General features: G+C 44.5%; 1 protein-coding gene across 1 annotated transcript; it reads right to left on the bottom strand.

Annotated features, from left to right (window-relative positions):
* Nucleotides 1–22,313: 22,313 nt before the first annotated feature.
* On the bottom strand, nt 22,314–24,543 carry LOC138680909 (alpha-1,4-N-acetylglucosaminyltransferase-like). The gene is made up of 2 exons (XM_069768118.1): nt 24,268–24,543; nt 22,314–22,892 (listed from the first exon to the last, which is right to left on the bottom strand). The coding sequence occupies exons 1-2, from the start codon at nt 24,514–24,516 to the stop codon at nt 22,314–22,316; spliced, it is 828 nt and encodes a 275-aa protein (XP_069624219.1). The 5' UTR covers nt 24,517–24,543.
* Nucleotides 24,544–26,629: the final 2,086 nt, after the last annotated feature.

Below are 26,629 nucleotides of genomic sequence, written 5' to 3' on the forward strand. Positions count from 1 at the left end.
AGGTGGACTCATTTTAACTAATAGAGGATGTAAAACCTCATGGTGGTGAGCAGGCTCGGCTTTGGTGGCCAGCCTCAAGGACGTTTTAATGGTAACATCAATCAGGGGCGGGCACAGTGGTTAAGCACAGGAGTGAGGATAATAGGGTCATTGGTGCCCTGAAAGTTTACTGGCTCTGCTTGAATGGCAAGCCAGTGCGTGCCGCCCCTTTATGGCTGTCTGTCCTGGTGCTGTATGTCAGACAGCTGGGGATATCGTAGTACTTGTGAATCCCAATGTACTAGCACTCCACCTGACTCCTACTGTGATTATTTAATCCTGTGATTTGAATAAAAGCTGTGGCCATTTTGACAACCAAAATAATGTGTGTTGTGTATTTATTTTAGTACCTAGGTTTACAGTAGTTATGGTGGTTTTAAGAAGGAGTGGGGTCCATCCCATATCCAAAAGTCATGCACCTCCGGAGAGGTTTGTTGCGTGTTCTCACTGACTTTGAGTATTTGCTATCTGTTTCTGTCCCGTGTGTATGCTATAGTTCCCTCTGGGGTTAACAGGGTATTGCACCACAGAGCAAGTTCAACCCACGTGTTCTTTCACAGTGGTTTAAGCAGGGTATTGCACACGTCCTATTTTTCCTGTAGCCCTCAGTAGTTAGCTGAGCTGGTACTTACTGTCGCTGTACCTCTCAGTGGTTAGCTGAGTTGGTACTCCTCTCCCTGTGCATCTCTGAGTGTTATCTGGGTTTGGTTTTCTGCATTCCATTCACGTTGTGTGGAGTTAACTCAGTGTGTTTAAGGAGGAACGTTTGCTAGTTTTTTATCCGTCTTTCTTCATACAAGCAGGAGTTTACTGCATGGTGAACCTGGGATTGCGATTGCACCTTAATTATTATTTATTTTTATTTGGTGCATTCTGCCAACCTTAACACCATGTGAATATAATTAAAACATCGGTACGTTGCCCACCCGGCTATTTTACAAATGACTAAATTCCTTAAAGTAATCACCCTAATATCGAGGCAGAAGTAAAGAAAGGAGATTTAGTGTGGTTACATAGGATGTAACTAAAAACTATATTACAAACCCAATATACCGATAATGTGTTGATTAAATGCTGAAGTTGCTGGTGAAGGGCAGACACCAACGGAGTCGAAAATCCACACACCTCAAATCCCCTCTTACTCGATTCAGTAGTGTGGTGCAAGAGGGATCGGCATGAGCCATCTCCAAAGGAAAAGAACAAAATAAAAGGGAAACCTAACGAAGATCGCGATCGACTCCTGTATGGGTAAGCAACATCCCAATTGTGAAATTTTATCTTTGCACCTTTAATTTACATGTCATGTGTCAATTCTGTGAACTCTGACACTGTTTGTCATGTGGCTTCCTTTGGCGCCAGATTAGAATTTTGTATCTATTTAAATAGCTATCTCTCTGTATCTGCATACATTTGGTTATGTCCTGAAGAAGTCATCTTAACTTCGAAACATGTTGTTAGGGTTGGGGGAATGCACTAAATAAAATAAAATAGAAAGTACAATCGCAACCAGGGGACCACTGTGCAGAGATGGAACCTGCTACTAGTGAAAATAATTGCGGAACAAAACAGCGAGCGTTATTTAAGCACACTGGGTTACCGCCACACATTGTGAATGGAATGCAGAGTACCCAGCTCAGTTACTTCACTGAGAAGCACTGCCCTAATCATGGTAAGTGCTATACCCCATTAACGTCACAAGGATGTGAGCACATGGATAGAGCTAGCTCTGCAACTAAACTGTGCTTACCGCACACATGAATGAAGCAGATGCTGAGCTGGAAGAAATGAACTCATATGACAGTAGGTACAATACCCTGTCACCTTCATAGAGAGGTAGAACATAAGGGTTGAGCTTGCTTTGTAACTGAACTGTGCTAACTGCACACATGAACGAAACAGATGTTAAGCCAAGCGGCTAGTTACCCCAGTCCTGACGGTACCAAACTCGTGCCTCACCGGCACCCTAAGCATGTAGGAGGCTAGAGACTCAGGTGTTGAGCCATGGGTACAAAACTGCATAGGTGTGCTACCTGCCTGCCAACGTGTACAGTCCCTCAGTGCAGACAGACACACACAAAACTAGCAGACATTGACAGAGTATCCACCCACACACACCAAACACAAATGTCACTAGCGCACCCACGTGTACCACTATGAGCCTTTTATACGCTATGCTTCACCCCAAACACTCACACCCAGTCAGTCGAGGCGTCGCCTGCGGGCAAATGCGGAGCTGCCACATCACCAGAGCAGCTAACATCTGACCACCAATGAAAGGACTCCACATCACGGACATGCTCAGTAAGGTGATCTCTGGACTTAGACTCAAGAGCACAAGGCTACACCAGTATATCACCCATTACCATAGACTTGACTGGAGAGGCAGCAGTAAATACATGTATAGCATGAGCCTGAGCAAGATGCTGGGACTGATGTCTGTGCTGAGAATAAATTGCAGCGGCTGGACTTGAATGGGAGACCGCAGGAACAGATAATGCTTGGGATCTATCCTGCGCGCTGCGGGAAAATCCCTATGCCTAACACACGTTGAATAAAACCACTATCTTTTACTTCAAATCCTTCTGGTCCTACAACTTATTCAGCAGCATGGTTTTTATCCACAAATCCCCAAATTCAATATACCTGACACAGTCACCTGCTGACCTTTGGATCTGCTGCAGTTGATGTCTCCACTTAGATCTATACACCTTTTGTGAATACATCTGTCAGGTTAGTATAATCTGAGTGCATCTTCTCAATATCCACCGGTAAGACTCTATTTGCACTGATCTCTTTTTTCGTTGTTCACATTTCTGCAAATTTGTGCTAACATCAGTAGCAGCCACAGCAGGCACAGAAGCCACACTAAAGATATCACAGAGTTCAGTTATGTGAAATTAACACATCACACTAAAAAATTCAATATCACCTAGTCTGTATAGTCTGCAATTAAGGCACATAAGTCCTTGGAGATACATGACTTGTTCATCTTGATGAAAGTTAGGTGGTCTCACTTTCAGAGGACAGCCGGTTGCGCTTATCCATCAGGATACCACCAGCAGCAGTGAACACACATTCTGGGAGAACGCTGGCTGCCGGGCATGATAAAACCTCCAAGGCATGTGGGGCGAGTTCAGGCAACTCATTTATTGTAGATGACCAATTTGTAAAAGAGTCCAAACCCTCCCTGATCGTATTACTATTCAGTTCTAGATACTCCTGCGCCATCCGTTCCATTCATTCACCATGTGTAAGACTTGGACTCTCTTGTGATAGTGCATGAGCTGGTCTAAAAAAAATTGCAAAAAATTGCAGAGTGGAGTTCAACCATGTCGCCACATCACATAATACCATGTTAACTGGCATGAACAAAGACCTCAGTATCGATCCAATTCGATGACCTGAGGGATGCGAATGGTGGAAATGAAAACACAGCTTACGTGCTTTCTGGAGGAGCTCCCCCAGACCAGGATAGTGGCGGAGAAAATGATGTACCACCAGGTAGAGAATGTGAGCCATGCATGGCACACATGTGAGATTGCCTCACCGTAGCGCCGCTAACAGGTTCACACCATTATCGGAGATGGCCTTCCCTGGATGCAGGTTCAGTGGAGACAGCCATTGATCAAACTCAGGACTCACAGAAATTGCTCCTTCCACTTACACTGCTGCTGCTGCTAAAGTTTTGGCATTGACATATTGACATGCCGGAGGTTGGAAATCTAGAGCTGCGATGCGAACTGTGTGCTTCACTGCTGTCTTGGGGAAAAGCTCTCTTAAAGTTATTTAAAAGTGCGTTTTGATACTGCAGCATTCGCAGGTCCCTTTCCAGGGCAGGAAGCATCTGGCAATATTTGGTCTAATAATGTGGATCTAACAAAGTGTCAACCCAGTCATCAGCATTATACCTAATCATAACTATACAGTGATCATGTTGCAGATAGTGCAGCAAGAAGGCACTCATATGTTGGGCTCTACAATGAGGTACAAGCCCATACTGTGATGGTAGTTGGGTAACAATGATGCTTGTTTCCTCCGTTCCCTCCCACCAATGATGAACAAGAGAGGGGTGGAGTATCATGTTCATCTGACAGTTGATGGCCCATCACCTCTTGCTCCTCCATTTGTTCCTCAACAACAGTAATCCACTCTCCCTTGGCACCCACCTGTGTGATGACCATCTGGAGTTTAGAGACAATGTTATCCCTACTGCATCCTCCTATGCTTCCTGCTCTTCTTCTGGGAGAGCCATTTCCTTCCACAGGCTATTCAAAGTCTGCTCCAGCATATAGATGACCGGAATAGTGATGATGTTGATGGTGTCATCTGCGCTAAATATCTTAGTAGCCATTTCAAAACTGCACGGAAGCGTGCAGAGGTCCTTAATCTGTGCCTACTTCATAAATGTGATATGCGCTACATTTGTACTGCATTTGCCCAGGCTATACAACATGTCATACTGCATGTGGGCTTGTTGCTGCTGCCAAAGTCGCTGCAACAAGTGCAGAGTGGAATTCCACCATGTCGCCACATTGCATATTGACCTGTTATCTGGCATGAACAAAAATATCTGTATCAATGTAAGTCGATGACCTGAGGGGTGCGAATGGTGAAAATGAGCACACAGCCTATGTGCTTTCTGGAGCAGCTCACTCGGGCCAGGATAGTGGAGGAGAGAATGCTGTACCACCAAGTAGAGTACGTGAGCCATGCATGGCATATGTGTCAGCTTGCCTCACCGTAGGGCTGCCACCAGGTTCACACCATCATCGGACACAGCCTTCCCTGTATGCAGGTTCAGTGGAGACAACCATTGATCAAGCTCAGCCTGGAGAGCTGTCCACAAATCTTCAGCTGTATGACTGCGATCTCCAAGGCATACACATTTTAGCACTGCCTTATTGAGGTGAGCACTGGCTGCCCAGTACAGAGGTGGTGTGGATTCACTCTGCACTGTTGGACCGCATGTCTCATTAAGGCAGAGGTTGAGGGCCCTAGGGGAAATAGAGGAGGCAGAAGCAGTGGAGGAAGTGCTAAATGTCGAGGTTTGTCCTGCAAACCTAGGAGACACCAATACTTGTGGAGCAGCACTTGCTCCCACAGCCATCAGAGTATCCAGTGCTCAGTCAGCGAGATGTAGCGACCTTGGCCACGCTTACTCATCCCAGTGTCTGTGATGAAATGGACCCTGGAAGACATAGATTTACTCAACAAATGGATGATGTTTTCTGAGACATGCTGGTATAGTGCAGGCACAGCTTTCTTAGAAAAGTAATGGTGACTGGGCAATTTGTACTGCGGGACTGCGAGGGCCATCAGCTTTCGGAAACCGTCTGTATCTACCAGGCGGAAAGGCAGCATTTCCGTGGCCAACAGATTGGAGATGGTGGAGTTCAAACTCTTAGCTTTGTCATGCGTAAAATGAAACAATATTTTATGTGACAGCAACTGCAGTACCATGGGCTGGCTGCAGTGCTGAGAGAGGGTGAAGTACAGTGAACTGGACAAACTACTTGACTGTGAGGGAGGAGCAGACAGACATGCTGTGATGCACATCTGTGGTGTGCTCGTTCTCTGAGATGTCTAAAACAGCAGGCATGTCTGCATCCCTTACAGCTGATGGCAGGCTCTCAGTCAGCATTACTGGAGCCGGTAAAAAACCTGAGGTTCTGAGGTCAAAGACCTGCACCTCAATAGTTGGAAGGGTAACAGTGGAGGATGAAAAAGCAGCAGATGTTATTGATAGGGTGGCTGATGGTTGTTGGGTCTGCTGGTATGCATTTTAGTGCAGTGGAATTCCCAGGGTAACACATTTTGATTGTGCATGTGAAGGTTCATACATGTATAAGTCAAATTATTGCATTTTTTATCTCTGCTCAGTTTTCTTTGCAAAGTTGGCAGATTACGTGAGTTGGCTCATCCTTTGCAGCATTTAAAAAGGACCAGGTTAGGCAATCTTTGCCTCCCCTGCGAGCTGCAGACCCACGGACACTGCTGGTCACAGCCACAGTTGTGGCTAAGAAGCATTTCTCGCTGTGGTTGCAACACTACATGTCTACGACGTATGGCGCAACGTAACCTCCTCGTCTTCCTTCTCAGATGACCTACTAGGCTGTGTGTCTCTGTATTCATGGAGCACCCAGCCAGGGCCTAGGGGTACTCGGTACCAGGTCTGGTGGTCATTAAAGGGGTGGTCATGGTAGCAGCAACTCGGTCCGTGGCCCTTGGAGTACAAATTAGATCTTTAAAAGAGATTATTAGAAATAAGAATATTTGTGATGCCACCTGTGGTATTCAGTCCGGGGGGACCGACGCTGCTTAAAGGGGTCCTCTGGGGAGTGATGGCACTGAAGCAAAGATGGTATGGCTTCCCACAAGTGACGCTGGGTGCCCAAGGCTCCCAGGGTATTAGGAAAAGATGATGTGGTGCCAGCATTAATCAAGGTACACAAGGTTGCCATCTCTTTACCTGTTTTACCGGTGGTTTACAGCCACAGTCCAGGGTACCAGTAACAGGTGACGGTGGAGTCCAGGCAGCCTGGAAACTAGTTGAATTCCCCTTGCCAGGTCAGATTTGGAGCCTTCCACTATGCGCTGTATAATAGTCCCTTGCTGCCTATAGCTTCTTTCAAGGTCCTCTTTCACTCTCTGTCCTGGGACAGTACCTGCATGGTACGCAAAGCGAGCCATTTTATAGGGGTCTCTATTCACAGTGACTCCAGGCTCTGTACGTTGCTGTACCTCAGGGTGTAGATATGGGCAAGTCACTTTCAATCTCCTGCCCGCTGGTTTCTGCTGTGGAGAATACAGTCCCACACAGCCTCGGACTCCCGGTGTCTGGTTCCTTCGCTTTAGAGGGAGGGAGCCTAGTCGCAGCTCTCCCCCTGCTCCTTTCTCCTTCTCTGTCTCACACAAACTCCAGACTGAACTAACTAACTAACTCCTCCTCCAAGCAAAAATATATATCTCTAGGGAAAGTCCCCTGAAATTGGGTCTAGAGCTCCCCCTTCTGTCCTGGAGTCAGAACATGTTGCACGTACAGGTTATCTGTCAAAGGGATCCTCCTTGTTTCCAGGCATGGCATCACCCTCCCCGAGAGGAAGGCAGTACCACTGTGGTACCCGAACTCCTGGGGTGCCACATTCACGCAAACTGGGATCTAATACCTCATCATCATCCTCTATGTTATCACATTCCTTGCCCTAGGAGTCGTCCTCCTCCTCTTCCTTCCCTGACAGCACAGTACAGTCTGTGTGAGCCTCAGATATCTGAGTCTTATCAGGATAACCTTCCACCCAGGGGTGAACATCTGATGATGAGGGTAAGGATGCTTATTGGACCCTACTTTGTCCTGCCCTTGATGCACGTTAAAACAGTTTGGGCATTTATGCAGATTTCCTCCTTTTGACTTTGTGAAGCTTTTGAATACACTTCTGATGACCATGGCATATAATGTGTGAACAGCTCTTGAGATTCACCCATCTGTGGTTCCATACAGTCAGTTGTATGGTTGGAAAGTTGGGACGTGGAGGGAAGCAAGAGAAATATGGGTGCCACCTCTCTTGATGGTAATGGGTGTGATGTTGACGTGGAGGAAGAGGAGGAGAGGCCATTTGAAGTTGCGCTTGAGATCCACTCGAGCACATGCTTTTTCTGGGCCTTATCAACAAGGTGTACTGCTGTGCGTCTGCTAAAGAAAGGTAGTGGAGTAGCCCGTCCAGTAACAAAAGTTGTCAGATGTCTTTGCATAGGATGTGACGTTATTGGTTCACTAGTGCTTTCACTAACTTACCACGTATCACAAGTACACCTTGAACACCAAGCCTAATTCGCCTTTCCACGACGGCCTCACTTTTTCCCAGGCATGTTGCTCAGACCGTGTGGTAGGAGCACATTATTTGCAGCAAAAAATGTGATTTTAAACTCTGCACCACCTCTGCAAACAGCTGAATTTCTGCTGCAGTAAATTCCAAGTTAAAATATGGTGTGCTGTCTCTCGTTAGTCACAGAAGAAAAAATTGTTTGAGTGTGGATGAGACCTGTATGAGAAAGAGATATGCTACAAACTATTTGAATGTGAAATGTCCCCTACTGTATGACACTAGGAACAGAAGAATGTTTTGTGGCCTCTGAATCAGGCCTTTATAACACACTAGATGCTACAAACTAATTGAATGTGAGATGTCCCCTACTGTATGACAGTAGGAACAGATGAATTTTTGTGGCCTCTGGATCAGGTCTCTATAACACACTAGATGCTACAAACTATTTAAAAGTCAGGTCCCGTTCTGCATGACATTTAGCAGCAGAAAACATTTTTTGGTTATGTGCATAAGATCTGCAGCCAGCTTAATTTCAACCCAACAAAATGACAAAGTGCGGTATGGCAGGCTGTCTAACTTTTTGCAACTGAAACATTGTAATTAGATCTACAGACAGCTTCATATCACCACAGCACTAAATGACAAGGTGGAATACAGCAGGCTGTTTCACATTTAGCTAGTGAAAAAATATTATTTAGAATGCTATACTCGTGGTGGAGCACAATAGAAGCAGTGTACAACACACTTGTAGGACATGTGCCCTGCTGGCTTTGTCTGTGGCCAGAAAAAAAAATGCTGAAAGGTAAATTTAACAGCAACACTGTACACTAGCTAGTTACACTATCTGTCTGATATACATCCGCATAGCTAAGTAGCTAAAATCTTGCTGCTAAAAGTGTCAGCATCAAAAGCAGCTTCTCTCCGCTGTTACAATGTCAAGATGGCACTAAAACAAGATGTCCGCTCTTGATATGGAGAGGGACATGTGATTTTAGCAGCCAATGAAACAAGCTGTTGTGTCAGGATATTTTGGATGTTTCATGCGCCCTTATTGGCTAGCCACAGTGTGTGCACAAAAAAAGTAAGGGAAAAAATGACTGTTTACAAGAATGCTGCACCTCTAATCTCTGCAAGTCCCCTCCTCTTATCAAAGTGCTAAAGTGCTGAAAATAGTTTTGAGGTAACACAAATATTTTCCCGCACTTTTTACTGAATGTTACCTATTTTTCCCCGACTTTATAAAATGTTCCTTGTATTTCTGATCACGAATCCGAATGTGCCATATTCATGTTTGGCGATCATTTTCCAAACAAATTCTCTCATCACTACTCTGCAGCCATCTCTTTGTAACTAGTGTGTCTAAAAAACAATTCTACTATGAAGCCATCTCTTTTCCATTTGTGGGCCACAAGAATTATTTTATTCTACTTATGTGTCTATATGAGAAGCCTGTCAAAAAATGATTCAACTCAGCAGCTGTATTTTTGTCAGTAGTGTGTCTAAAAAAAAAATTCTACTATACTTCTGTATCTGTACCACTTCTGGCTGTGCCTAAAAAATAGCCGTGCCTTTAAGCCTTAGTGTGTTCTCTATATCCCTGCCTCTGTAAGTACTCTGCCAAAAAACCTCTGGGAGTACTGTGCCAAAAAGCCTCTGTGAGTACTATACCAAAAAGGCCATGTGTGTGCTGTGCCAAAAGCCTGTCTGTGTACTCTGCAGCTTTGTATGAGTGGTGTGCCTAAAAACTAGTCATACTCTGAAACAGTGTCTGTGGGAGTACTATGCATAAAAAACAAATGTTTCTACTCTGCAGTCATGTCTGTGGGAATGCTGTGCCAGAAAAATGTGTGTGTTCATTCTGCATGCATCTCTGTGGGACTCTGAATAAAAGCCTCTTTGGAGGTACTCTGAAAAGCAGCCTGCCCACATTGACTGTAGACAGGCACATGTGCCAGTCTGTGATCACACCTTCTGCCATGCTAAACACATGTTCCAACAGTACTCTTTCCGCAGGGAAAGCCAGCACCTCTAAGGCATAAAGAGCAAGCTCAGGCCATGTTTCTTCCAGCTTGGAGACTTAGACATTAAATGTGCCAGACCCATCAATCAGTATGTGGAGATATGTGGGCACACACTGTTCCACTATTTTGTTGAAATGGTTTTGCTCATGGATTTGATCCCATGAACTTGTGTTTTGTAGTCGGCTTCTCTTTCTGCTGAGTCACAGGAGTCACACTTTTTCAATCTGTCCATTAGTGATGAGTAGGGTTGAGCGACCTTTACTTTTATAGGATCGGGTCGGGTTTCACGAAACCCGACTTTTTCAAAAGTCGGGTCGAGTGAAATCGGCTGATCCTATAAAAAAGTCGGGGTCGGGGTCGGCCGAAACCTGAAACCCAATGCAGTGCATTGGGTTTCCATGGTTCCCAGGGTCTGAAGGAGCAGAAACTCTCCTTCAGGCCCTGCGATCCATATTTTAGTGTAAAATAAAGAATTAAAATAAAAAATATCGCAATACTTACCCTCTGACGCGCCCTGGTACTAACCGGGAACCTTCCTTCCTTAGAATCAGCCTTCCAGGACCTTGCGGTGACGTCGCGGTGACGTCGCGGCTTGTGATTGGCCGCGCGGCCGCCCATGTGACCGCTCGCGCGACCAATCACAAGCCGCGACGTCACCGCGACGTCACCGAAGGTCCTGGAAAGGCTGATTCTTAGGAAGGAAGGCTGCCGGAAAGAAGCAGGGCGCGTCCGAGGGTGAGTATATACCTAATAGGAATATTAGGAATAGGAATATTAGGAATAGGAATATTAGGAAGCAGGGCGCGTCCGAGGGTGAGTATATACCTAATAGGAATATTAGGTATATACTCACCCTCGGACGCGCCCTGCTTCTTTCCGGCAGCCTTCCTTCCTAAGAATCAGCCTTTCCAGGACCTTCGGTGATGTCGCGGTGACGTCGCGGCTTGTGATTGGTCGCGCGAGCGGTCACATGGGCGGCCGCGCGGCCAATCACAAGCCGCGACGTCACCGCGACGTCACCGCAAGGTCCTGGAAGGCTGATTCTAAGGAAGGAAGGTTCCCGGTTAGTACCAGGGCGCGTCAGAGGGTAAGTATTGCGATATTTTTTATTTTAATTCTTTATTTTACACTAAAATCTGAATTCCGATACCAATTCCCGATATCTTAAACATATCGGGAATCGGTATCGGAATTCCGATTCTAGATTCAAAAGATCGCCGACTTCATGGCCGACCCCACACAAGGGTCGGGTCGGGACCTTGCCAAAAGTCGGCGACTTTTGAAAATTTTCGACCCGTTTCGCTCAACCCTAGTGATGAGCGAACGTGCTCGGACAAGGTGTGGTCAGAGCATGCTCATGTGCTAACCCAATGTCTTCCTCTTTCTCTAAAAATATGTTTGTGTCCTCGCACCTGCATGTCACACAGCTGTTTGACAGATGTAATGTCCACCTATCACCTTTTTGGATGCAGCATTACATTATGTCTCTCCTACAGTCATTTACTTCTTGTGACAGATTGTTTAAGATTTTCTCACATTGCTTTGATGTTTGGAGCCAGTCTGTGAGCTTTGAGCTAAGGATTTTTTCCTTGTTTCTTTTTTATGCTTTGCACCTCTCTACTGTTTAAATTTAGTAGGTAGGCTCTATATTTGTAAGTGCTTTATTCTTTGTTTGGTATTTTATTTACTTTAATCACTGTAAAATCTTTCTTTTTGCTGCAGATCCGCAGTGTTTCTGCAGCTGCGGATCTGCAGCAGTTTCCCATGCATTTACAGTACAATGTAAACCTATGGGAAACGCAATCCGCAGTGCACATGCTGCGGAAAAAACACCAGCGGAAACGCAGTGGTTTACATTCCGCAGCATGTCAATTCTTTGTGTGGAATCCGCAGCGGTTCTACACCTGCTCCATAATAGAAAACCGCATGTGTAAAACCGCAGTGGAATTCGCACAAAAAACGCGGTAAATCCGCGGTAATTCTGCAGAAAATCCGCCTTGCCTTTTACCTGCGGTTTTCAGAAATCCACTGCGGAAAAATCTGCAGACCTCAAGAATACGTGTGCACATACCCTTATAGTTCTTTGTTTATGGCTATCTTTGTACCTGCAGGCGCCACTAGGGACTTTGGTATTGCGATATTTATTGTGTACAGGAACGGGCGAGCTCAATTGCAGTTTTATAGTGTCTAAACTATTAATCCTGAGTGAGTTGCTACATAAGCATAACCTAAGTGCTGGATCCTGCTAATGTCGATCATATTAGATGGTAGTTCTGGATGTTGCGACTTGTTGAGTAAGGTTCTCCACATTTTTGCCATGCTAACCCTTCCTTCTGAGATGGTGCCAATGCCCCAGCAGCGTTGGCGACTTCCTCCTGTGCCTTCAATTGTTCAACAATGCCCTATCCTGCAATCTAAAATGTTAAGAGTTTTCAAATTACGTAAAAAGAACAAAACCCCCCTTGGAAAGACCAGTTCTCTAACTATTATGCTGACAATGGGCCATACCTCGAAACACCTGGACTGCAAATTGAGATTCTGATTTGGCTTTTATCCTATGGCCGGAGTCACACTACAGCGTAATACGGCCAAGTGCAATGCGATAAAAAATCGCATAGCACTCGGCTCAATGTTAATCTATGGGGCAGCTCCTATTATCTGTGGTTTTCTCAGCCGTATTCAGGATCCGAGTGAAATCGCAGCATGGGAATATTTTTGAATCTTTTCTCACGCTCAAGTTCATATGAGTTTATACCAGCAGGGGGCGCAGCACTGCAAGTCTAGGATGCTACGTTCCCCTGCTTCCCATTCATTCCCCAGTTTTTACAGGCAGGGGTGGCTGCATTAGCAGGCTCCAGCTTGTAAAAGTATTTAACCCCTTCTGATGGATGTACATCATGGGACTTGACTGTAACTCCGGAGAGGTATGGGATATTGTTGCTTTTTTATTTTAACTTTGTTTCAGGTGACAAAGGTATTTAACTGGATTGAGTGTTTAATAAATTATTACAACACCCTGTGTCTTTATTTCATTAAAATATTTTTTTCCTAATGTGTGTGTGTATTATTAACCATTTACTACTATTGGATTAATAATGGAAAGGTGTCTTATTGATGCCTCTCCATTATTAATCTGGCTTAATGTCACCTGACACTAGCAAGGTGGCATTAACCCTTCATTACCCCATATCCCACTGCTACAGGGAAGTGGGAAAAGAGTGGCCAAGTGCCAGAATAGGCGCATCTTACAGAGGTGCCTTTTTTGTGGTGGCTGGGGGCAGATGTTTTTAGCCAGGGGGCCAATAACCATGGTCCCTCTCTAGGCTATTATTATATGCCCTCAGTCACTGGCTTTACCACTCTGGCGGAGAAAATTGCACGGGGGCCCACGCCAGTTTTTTCCGCGATTTAACCATTTATTTTAACAGCTAGAGTCCCCAAATTTTGCACACATACACTTCTAAAATTAGTAGTGAAGTGTTATGATCAGGTGACCTTGGAGCAGCATGAAAACTTTCACTGGAGTAGGTGGTAACTATACTGACTGCAAACCCTGATCTTATCACCACAACTAGAAGTAGCCGTGGGGTGTGCCTAACAAAACCTAGACACCTCAACACAGCCGGAGAATTAAATATCCCTAAAGATGGAAATAGGAATACTATCTTGCCTCAGAGCAGAACCCCAAAGGATAGGCAGCCCCCCACAAATAATGACTGTGAGTAGTAGAGGAAAAGACAAACTCAGGCAGAAAACAGGATTTAGCAAAAGAGGCCACTTCTAGCTAAATAGGAAAGGATAGGACAGGACACCAAGCGGTCAGCATTAAAAATTCCAAAATATCCACAGCAGAAAATACAAAAAATAAACTCCACCACCTAACTAAAGGTGTGGAGCGTATATCTGCAACTCCAGAGAATCCAACTAGACTGAGAAAACACTGACACAGTCTAAGCTGGACAATAGAAAAACAAATGAATAGCACTGAAAATAAGCACACTGCATGTGTGCCACAGGGAAAGAAACAGACACTTATCTTTGCTGAACTGGCAGCTAGGCAGGAGAGGCCAGGAGAGATCCAACACTTCCAAAGAAACATTGACAACTGGCCAGGAGTAAGGAGTCCAGCAAACCTAAATACCCCAGTCTGAATTGCAATCAGCAGATACACCTGTGCAAGACTGAAGCCCAGGGACAACTGCATTACCATTTACAACCACCGGAGGGAGCCCAAAAGCAGAATTCACAACAGTACCCCCCCTTGAGGAGGGGTCACCGAACCCTCACCAGAGCCCCCAGGCCGATCAGGATGAGCCAGATGAAAGGTACGAACCAAATCAGCGGCATGGACATCAGAGGCAAAAACCCAAGAATTGTCCTCCTGGCCATAACCCTTCCATTTGACAAGGTACTGAAGCTTTCACCTCGAAAAACGGGAATCCAAAATCTTCTCAATAACATATTCCAACTCCCCATCAACCAACACAGGGGCCAGAGGATCCACAGAGGGAACAACGGGCTCCACATATTTCCGCAATAAAGATCTATGGAAGACATTATGGATAGCAAAGGAGGCCGGAAGCGCCCGTCGAAAAGACACCGGATTAATAATCTCAGAAATCTTATAAGGACCAATAAACCGAGGCTTAAACTTATGAGAAGAAACCTTCATAGGAACATGACGGTAAGACAACCAGACCAGATCCCCAACCCGAAGCCGGGAACCAACACACCGACGACGGTTAGCAAAACGTTGTGCCTCCTCCTGAGACAATACCAAATTGTCCACCACATGAGCCCAAATCTGCTGCAACCTGTCAACCATAGAATCCACACAAGGACAGTCATAAGGCTGAACCTACCCAGAAGAAAAATGAGGATGAAAACCAAAATTACAAAAAAAAAGGCGAAACAAAAGTAGCCGAACTAGCCCGATTATTATTAGTTCGCTCGGTTTGGCCATTTGTCTGAGGATGAAATGCAGAAGAAAAAGACAAAGCAATGCCCAGCTTAGCACAAAAGGCCCGCCAAAACCTGGAAACAAACTGGGAACCTCTGTCGGACACAATATTCTCCGGAATACCATGCAAACGGACCACATGCTGAAAAAACAACGGAACCAAATCCGAAGAGGAAGGTAATTTAGGCAAAGGCACCAAATGAACCATCTTAGAGAATCGGTCACAAACAACCCAGATAACCGACATCCTCTGGGAAACAGGAAGATCGGAAATAAAATCCTAGAAATATGCATCCAGGGCCTCTCAGGGACCGGCAATGGCAAAAGCATCCCACTAGGACAGGAGCAACAAGGCTTGGCCCGCGCACAAATCCCACAGGACTGCACAAAAAAAAGCACATCACGCGACAAAGAAGGCCACCAAAAGGACCTACTAACCAAGTCTCTGATACCAAAAATGCCAGGATGACCAGCCAACACGGAACAGTGAACCTCAGAAATTACTCTACTAGTCCATCTGTCAGGAACAAACAGTTTCCCCACAGGACAGCGGTCAGGTTTGTCAGCCTGAAATTCCTGAAGAACCCGTCGTAAATCAGGGCAAATGGCGGAAAGGACCACCCCTTCTTTCAGAATACCAACCGGTTCCAAGACCTCAGAATCAGGCAAAAAACTCCTAGAGAGGGCATCAGCCTTAATATTCTTAGAACCCGGAAGGTACGAGACCATGAAATCAAAACAAGGACCATCGAGCCTGTCTAGGATTCAGCCGTTTGGCAGACTCGAGGTAAATCAAATTCTTATGATCGGTCAAGACCACAATACGGTGCTTAGCTCCCTCAAGCCAATGTCGCCACTCCTCAAACACCCACTTCATAGCCAACAACTCCCGATTGCCGACATCATAATTGCGTTCAGCAGGCGAAAACTTACGGGAAAAGAAGGCACACGGTTTCATTAAGGAACCAACAGGATCCCTCTGAGACAAAACGGCCCCTGCCCCAATCTCAGAAGCGACCATCTCAACCTGAAACAGAAGAGAAACATCCGGTTGGTGCAACACCGGAGCAGAAGTAAATCGACGTTTAAGTTCCTGAAAGGCAGAGACAACCGCAGAGGACCAATTCGCCACATCAGCACCTTTCTTTGTCAAATCGGTCAAGGGTTTAACCATGCTGGAAAAATTAGCAATGAAACAGTGATAAAAATTAGCAAAACCCAAAAATTTCTGAAGGCTCTTCACGGATGTGGGCTGAATCCAATCATGAATGGCCTGAACCTTAACCGGATCCATCTCTATAGACGAGGGAGAAAAAATAAAGCCCAAAAAAGAAACCTTCTGCACCCCAAAAAGACACTTAGACCCTTTCACAAACAAGGCATTGTCACGAAGGATCTGAAATACCATCCTGACCTGTTGCACATGAGACTCCCAATCATCGGAAAAAATCAAAATATCGTCCAAATATACAATCAAGAATTTATCAAGATAATTCCGGAAGATATCATGCATAAAGGACTGAAAAAGAGATGGAGCATTAGAGAGTTCGAATGGCATCACAAGGTATTCAAAATGGCCTTCGGGCGTGTTAAACACAGTTTTCCATTCATCACCCTGCTTAATACGAACAACATTATATGCCCCCCGAAGGTCAATCTAAGTAAACCAACTAGCTCCCTTAATCCTAGCAAACAGATCGGAAAGCAAAGGTAAAGGGTATTGAAACTTGACCGTGATCTTATTCAAGAGGCGATAATCAATACAGTGTCTTAAGGAACTATTTTTTTGGCAACAAAAAAGAACCCCGCTCCCAACGGTGAAGAAGATGGTCGAATATGCCCTTTCTCCAAAGACTCCTTAATATAGCTCTGCATGGTGGTATGTTCAGGTACAGACAGGTTGAAAAGTCGACCCTTAGGAAACTTACAGCCTGGAATCAAGTCAATAGCACAATCGCAGTCCCTGTGCGGTGGAAGGAAACTGGACTTGGGCTCATCGAATACATCCTGAAAATCGGACAAAAACTCTGGAATTTCAGAATAGGAAGAAGAGGCGATTGACATCAAAGGAACCTCATTATGAACCCCCTGACAACCCCAACTAGTCATAGACATGGACTTCCAATCCAAAACAGGATTATGTACCTGCAACCACGGAAAACCCAGCACGATAGCATCATGCAAATTATGCAACACCAGAAATCGACAATCTTCCTGATGGGCTGGCGCCATGCGCATGGTTACCTGTGTCCAAAACTGGGGCTTATTTTTAGCCAAGGGTGTAGCATCAATGCCCCTTAAAGGAATAGGGTTCTGCAAAGGCTGCAAGGGAAAAACCTCAACGCCTAGCAAACTCACAGTCCATTAAGTTCAAGGCGGCGCCTGAATCCACAAACGCCATGACAGAAAATGATGACAATGAGCAGATCATAGCCACAGATAACAGAAATTTAGGTTGTACAGTACTGATGGTGAATGAGCTGGCGATCCTCTTTGTCCGCTTAGGGCAGACAGCAATGACATGAGAAGCGTCGCCACAATAATAACACAACCTATTCTGACATCTGAAACCTTGTCGTTCCATTCTAGACAAAATCCTATCACACTGCATGGGCTCAGGAATTTGCTCTGAGGATAACGCCACAGCGTGCACAGTTCTGCGCTCCCGCAAGCGCCCGTAAATCTGAATGCCCAGAGACATAGAATCACTCAGACCGGAGGGCGTGGGAAACCCCACCATAACATCTTTAACGGATTCAGAAAGACCCTTTCTGAAAATTGCCGCCAAAGCATCATCATTCCATTTAGTCAACACAGACCATTTTCTGAATTTCTGACAATACAATTCAGCCGCCTCTTGACCCTGAGACAGGGCCAACAAGGTCTTCTCAGCTTGATCCATAGAATTAGGTTCATCATATAATAATCCTAGCACCTGAAAGAAGGAGTCTACATTAAGCAAAGCCGGATTCCCAGTTTCCAGGGAAAATGCCCAATCCTGCGGGTCACCACGCAGCAGGGAGATGACGATTTTAACCCGCTGAATGCAATCACCAGAGGATCGAGGTCTCAAAGCAAAAAACAGTTTACAGTTGTTTTTAAAACTCAAAAATTTGGACCTGTCACCAAAAAACAAATCAGTAGTAGGAATCTTCGGTTCCAAAGCAGGAGTCTGAACAATGTAATCAGAAATACCCTGTACTCTAGCAGCAAGCTGGTCTACACAAGAAGCTAATTCCTGAACATTCATGCTAGCACAAGGCTCTTCAGGCACCCAGGGATTAAGAGGGATGAGTAGACAAAGTAGACTGAAGAAAAAAAAATGGCTCAAGACCTTTCTTCCCTTCTTTTGAGATGCATTTAACTCATTTTTGGCCAGTTGTACTGTTGTGATCAGGTGACCTTGGAGCAGCATGAAAACTTTCACTGGAGTAGGTGGTAACTATACTGACCGTAAACCCTGATCTTATCACCGCAATTAGAAGTAGATGTGGGGTGTACCTAACAAAACCTAGACACCTCGACACAGCCGGAGAACTAAATATCCCTAAAGATGGAAATAGGAATACTATCTTGCCTCAGAGCAGAACCCCAAAGGATAGGCAGCCCCCCACAAATAATGACTGTGAGTAGTAGAGGAAAAGACAAACTCAGGCAGAAAACAGGATTTAGCAAAAGAGGCCACTTCTAGCTAAATAGGAAAGGATAGGACAGGACACCAAGCGGTCAGCATTAAAATCCTTCCAAAATATCCACAGCAGAAAATACAAAAAATAAACTCCACCACCTAACTAAAGGTGTGGAGCGTATATCTGCAACTCGAGAGAATCCAACCAGACTGAGAAAACACTGACACAGTCTAAGCTGGACAATAGAAAAACAAACGAATAGCACTGAAAATAAGCACACTGCATGTGTGCCACAGGGAAAGAAACAGACACTTATCTTTGCTGAACTGGCAGCTAGGCAGGAGAGGCCAGGAGAGATCCAACACTTCCAAAGAAACATTGACAACTGGCCAGGAGTAAGGAGTCCAGCAAACCTAAATACCCCAGTCTGAATTGCAATCAGCAGATACACCTGTGCAAGACTGCAGCCCATGGACAACTGCATTACCATTTACAACCACCGGAGGGAGCCCAAAAGCAGAATTCACAACAGTGAGGAATATGTAAAAAATAAGGGATATGAAATGGTTTACTGTATGTAAACCATGTCTCATATCCTGTCGGGTTTGGGAAGGAGATAGCAAAAGCCGGCAATTGAATTACCGGCTTTTCTGCTATCTAGCGCTGTATGAAATATAAATATATGCATATACTTGTGTCTCAATTACACATATATATATATATATATATATATATATATTAGACTGTATATATGTTTTTACTAATATTTGAGGCCATGGATCCTTTCTATGTCCGTTTTGCAAGCCGGTGAGAAAATCTCCCTGTACGGATGCCATACGGATGTCACACGGATAATTTGATGCGAAGAAATCGCATCCTCGCACTGTACACAGATTACTGTTTTGTAAACATTTGTGCGATTCTCGTCTGTGTAAAACGGAACGTGTTTTTAGACGTTGTGTGTGACCCCGGCCTATGTCACATTTCAAGGCTCATAAAAGGGTCAATATTGACTTGAAGGATCACTGTTTTCAACTGGTGGTGCTGTAAAGTTCAAGCTCTCTTCCTCTTTGAAGAGACAATTTGTATATCTAACTAATATAATCAGACCTGTTAACCTACCTTTTCTCTAAACCTAGACAGAACTTTCAATAAAGCAGTATTACAAGCTTGACGCCCCTTGGAGATGCTACAACAATAGTGAGTATTCTGAAGTAAGCTAAACCTACCCTGTGGAGTTTAGATCCATTTCCCTTATTAATTGTGATCCCAAACATTGTTCAAAAATGCTGGTCTTCTTCAGAAAAAAATCAGGCAATATCCTCCTTGCAACCAAATGTCAAATGTTCTAAAAATTGAATGATATCTAGGAACTTCCAAATAGCTAACAAAACTTGTCAACATTCTCTCCTCTGTTCCCTACAGGCTACTTTTGTGATGGAACTTTTAGAACAAGTAATCAGGGCTTATTTTAACACAAAAATATATTTCAGCAGGATTAGGGTGGCTCAGGATGCTTTCATATTGCTTTTACACACCCATTCAGTGGCCCAACGGGGCTTAGTTCTGAATCCCCTACAGAACGGGATTCGTATAATTGCACCATGAGACCATAAACTACAATGGTTCCAACAGACTGAACGTGCATTCTGCCATGCTTCATTTTCAGATGTGTATGCCAACTGGAGGTGGACACTTAAACATAGACTGCATCTGAGTGTCCGCCTCCAGTAGTCGAAAATGATGAAAGTCAGAGAGCGTGTTCGCTCCACCGGCATCATTCTAGTCTGTGGACTCATCCGCACATACTTCCGAATACCATTTTACGGGGGAATTCGGACATATGCCATGACGTGAGCCACTAAGCGTCTGCCTAAACTCAATGTGAAGGCAACCTTAAGGGTTAACTACAAGATCATTGTGAGTCTCACCAAAGGGACCCTTATTCACTTTCAGAACAGGGGACATGTCTCAAGGTAGCAACCAGGAGTTTTATAAAGTGGTACATGCAACCTGCAGCTCTATTCAAAACTACTGTATAGCACTGCTTAAGATATCAAAGTCCAGAGTTCAGCTATGATCCATATCATTAGTATCACAGACACAGGTGAAAAGATGTAACAAAAACCAGATGGTGGACGGTGAAGGCTGAAGAGAGGAAGTTAGCTGTAAAGTGAGTATAAATATATATTTTTATGTCTTATATTTTTTAAGTGACATTCAAATCACTGAGAATAACTTTGCTGGTAATTAAATTTGTTGAGAAAATCTGCATAAAGTTTAATTTTATACGATCCCCTTGAGTTCAAAGTTTTATTCTTTTATCGATACCAGGTGCAAATGGTGAGAAATTAAAGGAAATATATGTGGTTTTCATAGATTTAAGTTTTTCTTCACCTTTCCGTGGCACAATTTTTTATATATCTGACACATTTTTTCCCATGGGTGTATGTATAGTAACAGCTATTTGGATTGGCAGTAGATTTTTTATGATTTTGTTTCTAGCTTTTTTTGTATTTAGTTATTATTCATTCATTTTGCATATTATCTCACTAACCTTTAGCATTTCAACATTTAAATATCTTTTTTTTCAACCTGATTTTCCCTTCAACTAGGATCATAATAAAAGCTCTGGTTACAGAAGAAATTCATCCTTATGGCTGCATAACACAGCTGCTTGATTCTCAGAGGACTCAGCATCTCCCACTACTTTCACACCCGTTGATAACATGGATTTGGAGGAGCAAGCCCATAAGGCTACTTTCACACTGGCGTTTTTTTTAATACGTCGCAATGCGTCGTTTAGGGGAAAAAACGCATCCTGCAAAGTTGTTTGCAGGATGCGTTTTTGCCCCATAGAGTTACATTACCGACGCATTGCGATGTATTGACACACGTCGCAACCGTCTTGCGGCGGTTGAGCCGTGTTGTGGCGGACCGCCTGGAGCAAAAAACGTTTAATGTAACGTTTTTTGCAGCCGATGGACCGCTTTTTCTGACCGCGCATGCGCGGCCGGAACTCCGCCCCCACCTCCCCGCACCTTACAATGGGGCAGCGGATGCGCCGGAGAAATGCATCCGCTGCACCCGTTGTGCGGCACAACAAACGCTAGCGTCGGAATCTTGGCCCGACGCAATGTGACGGGCCAAATCCGACGCTAGTGTGAAAGTAGCCTAAAGAGCCTATTAGTGTATATTAGTGTATATGCAGTACTTGTGTAGTATTGTGTATACAGCAATTGGGAAGGCAAATATGGAAACAAACCATCACTGCCTACCTTATGAGGAGTCATAGTGTCTGACAGCTAGCTCCCCACTTCAGCCACTGCACAATTGCATCCAGCTGCTGTACTATGCAGTAACATTTTAGAAATATAAGCAACTAACGTCCGGGCTGTTCCGAAAGTAGTCAAACATACACATTTTGGTGTCATTTTCACTGCTGCGTAAAATAAGCAATAAGGTTATGAGCTTATCTTTTTCACATACTTTTTACTCTGTGTGTTCAGGTTTTCTTGTAATTATAAAAGTTTATTGATGAAATAAAAGTTTATAATGTAGTTAAAAGTGTACAACATTTTAACTGATGGTGGATGTCACAAAAGTCAGCAAAGTAAATACAAAAAAGCAAGATATGTATTTAAATAAAGGGAGTGATCATCTTTAACCAATCTCTAATCTCGGTAGACGTTTTATTCAAGATCAGCGATAATATAAAAATGCACATAACAAAGATTAGTGTTCAGTTTCCTTTACTGACATACACTTTTTCAAATTTACTATTCTTTCTTTTTTTATTGTAATATTTTAAAGTACTTTTTATATGGCAGTCTCCCCCTCCCTAGGAGACAGTTTTATTTAAAACTCCTTCATAAGTGGAAGGGCAATATTGTTTATAGAGGTGTTCTACCAAGGTGTTGCTTCCAACCACCATGGATATTCTTTCTTTATTCATATAGTTCCAGAGATGAAGAGCATATGAATTTTTAAAGGTTGGCAAATTTTTCCAAACCTCAAAGTACCTTCTCCAAGATGAATGATAAATGGGATAGAAACGTTCGGGATGAAAGTAGGAGACATTTTCACATTTAACATGATCTACAGATGTAAACTTGGGAACACAATGCTTCTTCACAACACGCGTGAAAAGTCCAGGTCCTTGATGTCCCCATTTATTGCCGTTATAATTCTGCACAAAGTTTTCCATAAGCTCCCATGTCAGTTTGTGATGTGGAGAAAGACCAAAAACACTACTGCTGGTCTCTTCTAAGTTTTCTGCAGCTAGAAAATTGTCTTCAAGAATGGGCTGAATGGAAATGACATCAGTATCCATGTAAATGCCTCCATATTTCCACATCATAGCCAATCTGCCAGCGTTTGATTTACCATTTGCCCAGTAGATTTCTTTCTTTGGGTCTATCTAAGCATACAAAAATAATAATAACAGAATAATATCAACATTTTTATTTCAAATTAATTATTTAAAAGAACATTTTTACTTTAGAGCAAGTTCTCAGATGATCTAGCAATAACTTGTTCTGTGGAAACAGTAACTTTAGATTACTTTGAGGCACTATAGATGTAATTTGTCATCACTAGGGTTGAGCGAAACGGGTCGGTCAGATTCAGAAGTCGCCGACTTTTGGCAAAGTCGGGTTTCATGAAACCCGACCCGACCCCTGTGTGGGGTCGGCCATGAGGTCGGCGATCTTCTGATCTGGAATCGGAATTACGATACCGAGTTCCGATATGTTTAAGATATCGGGAATCGGTATCGGAATTCATATTTAAGTGTAAAATAAAGAATAAAAAAAAAAAATTATTGATATACTCACCCTAGGACGCGCCCTGGTTCTCACCGGCAGCCTTCCTTCCTAAGAAAGAGCGCCTGAAGGGCCTTCGATGATGTCGCGGCTTGTGATTGGTCGCGTGAGCGGTCACATGGGCGCCACGCGACCAATTACAAGCCGCGACGTCATCTATGGTCCTTCAGGTGCTAATTCTTAGGAAGGAAGCATCCGAGGGCGCGTCCGAGGGTGAGTATATTCCTAATAGGTATATACTCACCCTCGGACGAGCCCTCGTTCTAACCCGCAGCCTTCCTTCCTAAGAATCAGCGCCTGAAGGACCTTAGATGACGTCGCGGCTTGTGATTGGTCGCGTGACGCCCATGTGACCGCTCACGAGACCAATCACAAGCCGCGACATCATCGAAGGTCCTTCAGGCGCTCATTTTTAGGAAGGAAGGCTGCCGGTGAGAACCAGGGCGCGTCCGAGGGTAAGTATATCAATATTTTTTATTTTGATTCTTTATTTTACGCTTAAATATGGATCCCGGGGCCTGAAGGAGAGTTTCCTCTCCTTCAGACCCTGGGAACCATTAGAAACCCAATGCACTGCATTGGGTTTCGTGTTTCGGCTGACCCCGACCCCGACTTTTCTATAGGATCGGCCGATTTCACTCGACCCGACTTTTAAAAAAGTCGGGTTTCGTGAAACCCGACCCGATCCTATAAAAAGAAATGTCGCTCAACCCTAGTCATCACAAAATGTTATTTTTTTTGCTACAAGCATGGATTCCGGCATACACAGTCACTTTAGGGAGCAATATTTTCAGAACCTGTACCTATTGGGATGATAGTTAAAAAGGACATTTCAAACAATTTTTTATATATTATCAATTTTGGAAAATGAAAGTAAGATGTGGCATTGGAAAAAGCAAGCAATTATTTTCCTTTTTCATTGTATGAATTTTGTTAAATCTCTTCCTTTATTTTGCATATAAAAGCTCTTACCTTCTTAAACCAATCCTGAAATGGTGTGTCAGCAAACAATTCTTTTAACTTTAAAGGGAAAATGTAGATATTATTACAAAATGAGAGGGATGGGTAACGTTTCCGAGCTTTCTTCTCATCATCTTCAGTGACTATGTCTCCTAGTCCTTTGAGGAAGAAGACCACTGGTCTGTCTGGATAAATTCGAGCTGCTGATTCAACAGAACACAAAGCCAAGGATGGCACATCCATTCTGTCTGTCGTTTCCATAAATAAGATACTTTTTCCTTGCTGAAGAACATCCCTTTCAAATACATATTCATAATTGAATGTTTGGCTAATTTTGTAGCTGATTGCATTTTTTGCTCTTGAAGAATAAAATATCAAACTTTTGTGAATTAAGGAGTCTAGGATAAGCATGTCTTTTTGTTTGATGGCTATTTTCGTTAAAAAACTAACAATTGCTATAAAAAGCACAATTATGAGAATTCTTAGTCGTTTCAACATAGTTGTGATGTCCTATGATATCTGTATAGGAAGAAAAAGTGACATAATTAGACTCAATTGAAATGGCCCAACAGTTTATATAAGGCCGGCGTCACACTCAGCATAAGACAATACGTCTTTTAAATTACGGCCGTAATACGCTGAAAAGTCCCCAAAATAGTGGTCCGTAGCTCCTCCGTAGGCAGGGTGTGTCAGCGTATTTTGCGCATGGCATCCTCCGTATGTAATCCGTATGGCATCCGTACTGCGTGTTTTTCTCGCAGGCTTGCAAAACCGACATACGGCTATACAAGGGATCCATGTGTAAAAAAAAAAACATATACACTGTCTCTATATATATATATATATAATGTCAGTAGACACATATATGTATATATATGTTACGCTCAGGGACCAGGAAAGCGAGATAAGTGGATCCACTGGACCGAAGCAGCGAACCTCCCCAGGACGAGTGGACCAGGTGGACCGCCCCCTATACAGGGAGCGTTAGGAGCAGGCCCAGGGGAGACTACTGAACGGCAGCCGGTACCAAAGTACAAGGAAAGGAAAAGGTCAGGGCAGGGACGACGGAAAAGAGAACGCAGAAGGAGAAGCGGAACGGGTAACGGGAACTGACAAGACAGACAGAGAATGGAAGGACAAACCGGAAGACAGGATGGAGACACGAGACCACGGAAGCGCAGGAGACGATGGCGGAAGGACTAGGCAGAGGATCTGGAACACCGGGAAGAAACGAAGGTACAGGAGAACTGGAGCTGCAAGGGAAGCACGGAGACAGTTAATGATAATACACCGAAACGAAAAGTCATAGACAAGCAGCAGGGAGAACGTAAGGTATGCTAGGAAGCGAGGGAGCCAGAGGCATTTGCCAGAAAACAAATGACAGACAGGCACAGCCAAAAGGAAGAGGCGGCCTTAAATGCAGAGTGGCAGCATACCTTCCGGGTCATGGTCCTCCAGGACCACAGAGAGCAGGGGAAAGAGTGTCCAAAGAAAAAGGCAGAGTGCGCATACAAGTGCTCCCAGTAGAGGGCGCTGTGGACGCGCAGGAGCGCTGCTAGTAACGTCAGCACTGCCAGCGAGACACAGGGCTGACCGGAGCAGGGAAGGCAGAGTGCGCGTGCGCAGACACCCTAGTGCGCGCGCGCCCGACAGGAAGCAGGAGCCGGGAGAGCGAGCAGAGAAGGCAGCGCTGGAACAGGAGCGCGCCGGGACGCCGAGGAGCGGTAAGTAACAGCGGACAGCAGGGGCCGCGGCGGTGATAATGGCGACCTGACAGTACTCCCCTCCTTACCTTCCCCCTTTCTAAGACCAGGAAGAAATCTAGCCAAAACTCGAGGAGCTTGGATGTTCTCCCGAGGCTCCCAGGATCTTTCCTCTGGACCAAAACCCTTCAAGTCTACCAGAAAAAAGGTCCTCCCCCTAACTCTCTTCATGGCAAGGATGTCCTTAATCTCAAAAACATCATTAGCGGAGACTGGCCGGGAAGAAGGCGCAGTAGAGGCATGAAACTGATTGAGAACAAGTGGCTTCAGAAGGGAAACATGGAAGGAATTAGGAATGCGTAGCGAGGAGGGCAGCTTTAACTTGTAGGAGACATCATTAACACGGGTCAGAATCTCAAAAGGCCCAATATAACGAGGACCCAATTTACGAGAAGGAATCTTTAAGTGAACAAATTTAGAGTATAACCATACCCTATCACCGGGATGATATAACGGAGGGTCTAGGCGCCTCTTGTCAGCATGTCTCTTCATTCTGTTTCGCGCAAATTCAAGAGCAGTCTTGGTCTCCTGCCAGATCCTGGAGAACTCCCCGGACAATAGATCAGCCGCCGGCACCCCCGAGACAGGACGAACCGGTAGAGGTACACCAG

This window comes from Ranitomeya imitator, chromosome 5, assembly GCF_032444005.1.
Source record: "Ranitomeya imitator isolate aRanImi1 chromosome 5, aRanImi1.pri, whole genome shotgun sequence".
NCBI classification, from domain to species: domain Eukaryota; kingdom Metazoa; phylum Chordata; class Amphibia; order Anura; family Dendrobatidae; genus Ranitomeya; species Ranitomeya imitator.